General features: G+C 41.8%; 1 protein-coding gene across 1 annotated transcript; it reads left to right on the top strand.

The window, feature by feature from the left end:
- Positions 1–711: 711 nt before the first annotated feature.
- On the top strand, positions 712–1,495 carry LOC100357452 (interferon omega-1-like). Its single transcript, XM_002708070.5, has one exon. It carries the CDS (start codon positions 908–910, stop codon positions 1,493–1,495), a length of 588 nt encoding a protein of 195 aa, XP_002708116.2. The 5' UTR covers positions 712–907.
- Positions 1,496–3,297: the final 1,802 nt, after the last annotated feature.

Below are 3,297 nucleotides of genomic sequence, written 5' to 3' on the forward strand. Positions count from 1 at the left end.
TCCTGTTCTCTGTCTTCTAAGTCCGATATTCTCTCTTCTGCTTCACCCATTCTGTTTGTAAGGCTCTCTATTGTGTTTTTCATTTGATCTATTGAATTCTTCACTTCATTATGATTTCTCGTCACTATCACAGTTTCCTGTTGTACTAGTTGTTTCGTTTCATTTTGATTCCTTCTTAACATTTCATTTTCACGAGAGAGATTTTCTATGGGTGTTATGACTGTGTGAGGAACGCCATAGATCTGCAGTAAGAACATGGTTGATAAAAGGGTCATTGTCCACATTAGTCATGACCTTGTGGCCCCAGTGAAGCTTAATCCCATGGATCTACATGAATGTATTCTGGAAAGTAAATAAACACCAGGTAATCTCATTTACTAATAAATACCAGTCTCTTCTGTAAAATTGCAAACAAAAGCCCCTGAGAAATAATTATTTCAGTCGAGAAACCTGTAGGAATTTCTACTTAAGTAAAGAGGGAGTAAATGTAGCCTAGGATCAGGTTTAAAAATTTGTTCTATAAAGAGAAGCAATATTTATATATGAATAAATGTAGGCAGGGGAAACTATCTATACACATATATACACGTCTGATTTTAGGAGAAGATGCTTCTTTTTTAAATGATCAAACACTATTTTTATTTGCAAATCTGAAATTTACTGGAAAATGAAACTTTATTGAAAAAATTAATATTTTGGCCTGATCTCATTTTATTAGGCCACATGGAAAATATACAAGTGAAAGCCAAAAACAGGAAGTAAAAGTACATTTCTCTATGTTCAGAAAATGAAAATCATTTCTGTATGATATAAATGCCATGCACAGCCAGAATGCCTTCAGAGAACCTAGAGTCCAAGGTTCACCCAGACCCCAGCCCAGCCAGGACAGCAGCAGCCTCATTTCCCCATGGCCCAGCTACTCCCTCTGCTGACGGCCCTGGTGCTGTGCAGCTATGGCCCTGTTGGATCTCTGGGCTGTGACCTGCCTCACAACTCTGTCCCGCTGAGCAGGACGACCTTGGTGCTTCTGGACCAGATGAGGAGGGTCTCCCCTGTCTTGTGTCTCAAGGACAGAAGAGACTTCCAGTTCCCGCGGGAGGTGGTGAACAGCAGCCAGTTCCAGAAGAACCAGACCGTGTCTGTCCTGCACGAGATGCTGCAGCAGATCTTCAACCTGCTCCACACAGCGCGCTCCTCTGCTGCCTGGAACAACACCCTCCTGGAGGAACTGCACACTGCCCTTCATCAGCAGCTGCAAGGCCTGGAGACCTGCTTGGTACAGGCCATGGGAGAGGAAGACTCTGTCCTGACGGCTGACAGCCCAACGCTGATGCTGAAGAGGTACTTCCAGAGAATCCGTCTCTACCTGGACGAGAAGAAACACAGTGGCTGTGCCTGGGAACTCGTCAGAATGGAGATCAGGAGAGCCTTCTCGTCAACAGCAGACTTGCAGGAAAGCTTAAGAAGCAAGGATGGAGACCTGGCGTCATCCTGAGGTGGTTCTCGTTGACTGATTGCCCCATCACACTTGTACATGTGTATTTGGTCATTTCTAAAGGCTCTTCGTTCTGCTTTAGTCACATCAGGGAACTTGTTGAATTAATTCAGCAAATTACTTTCTTCATATATTAAGGAAGTATATGTGAAACGCATTCCGCTCCGGGGTATTGATTCCTAGGGGATGACAGCTCTGATATTATTTATTTACTGAATGTATTTATTTATTTATTTACTTATTTATTTATTATTGTATCCTATTTTTATAAGACATACTTTTCACATAGCAGATGTTCACTTTTACATTGTATTAAGATTGGAAATCAGGCTCACATTTCCATTTCAAGAAATATTGTATTTATTATCTATTAAATTTTTTAAAGTTATGTACATTTATCATAATAAAGTCTACTTCTTTACTATTTTTTGCTGTTTAAATGCCTTATTTTTACCTATAGACCTTTTATTAAGATGTGCATTAAATAAAAGTTTTTTTTTTTCTACCCTATATTCAGACACTGGCTTTCTGAACCAAGTTGAAGAATGGACAGTAATACTATTTACTTTATTATTCCACTCACATGACATGTGTAAAGAGAAAAATAACAGTATCAGATTTTGGAATTGCTTTGAAAAAATACACAGTCCCTGCTGCCTTGAAACATCATCATATATATAAGAAAAGAAACAAACACTGTACTAATTTCCCTTAATTGAAACAGTATAAAAAGGAGTAAAGCACAGAGATGTTTTCATACTGGAAGCTTTGGTACAGCTGATACTACAAAGGACAAAAGGGGGTAGATCTCTTTTTTAAAGGTACCTGGGAGAATTAAGTACAGAAGTTATGTGGGCTGTTGGGTACATGGTCCTAGAATGAACAACAAATGCCATGGGTGAAGGGAATAATTTGAGATTCCTTATTGCACGTCTAATAACGAGGACATTGGGATGGATTTTGTGAGTTACAAATGGAGAAGACCCTCAATATATAAAGGGAGAACAGGGAAGCAAAATGTGCAAAGGTTACTGAAATGAGTGGCCAGTGAAGAAAGAAGGGCAAATAGGTAAGAACAGTGTTCAAAAGACAGAATCGCGTTCAGGGGAAGTCAGAGTGAATTGTCCCCATAAACCTAAAAACATCTGTCTGTAGTGGCTTTTTTTTTTTTTTTTTTTTTGACAGGCAGAGTGGACAGTGAGAGAGAGAGACAGAGAGAAAGGTCTTCCTTTTGCCGTTGGTTCACCCTCCAATGGCCGCCGCGGCCAGCGCGCTGCGGCCGGCGCACCGCGCTGATCTGGTGGCAGGAGCCAGGAGCCAGGTGCTTTTCCTGGTCTCCCATGGGGTGCAGGGCCCAAGCACCTGGGCCATCCTCCACTGCACTCCCTGGCCACAGCAGAGGGCTGGCCTGGAAGAGGGGCAACTGGGACAGAATCCGGCGCCCCGACCGGGACTAGAACCCGGTGTGCCGGCGCCGCTAGGCGGAGGATTAGCCTAGTGAGCCGCGGCGCCGGCCTTGTCTGTAGTGGCTTTAACAGATCTGGTTTAATGGAGTTACGGTACAGGAAAACTTATGAGGATAGACTGAAGAGGAAACACAAGCAAGAGAACTAGAACCATGAGCTCATAAAATTATTTGGGGAAGCTTGTTAGTTGAGTGGTAGAATTTAATAATACAGGACCTAGAGGAGACTGTGGGTTCATGTTGTTCCTGATTTCACTGAATATTTTCTGGGAATTATTTCTAGACAATGGATGTTTTGGCACAAGATTTAGAAACATTTAAATATTTGATGTAAGCA

This window comes from Oryctolagus cuniculus, chromosome 1 (assembly GCF_051225735.1).
Source record: "Oryctolagus cuniculus isolate XC-2025 breed Fujian yellow rabbit chromosome 1, ASM5122573v1, whole genome shotgun sequence".
Lineage (NCBI taxonomy): Eukaryota > Metazoa > Chordata > Mammalia > Lagomorpha > Leporidae > Oryctolagus > Oryctolagus cuniculus.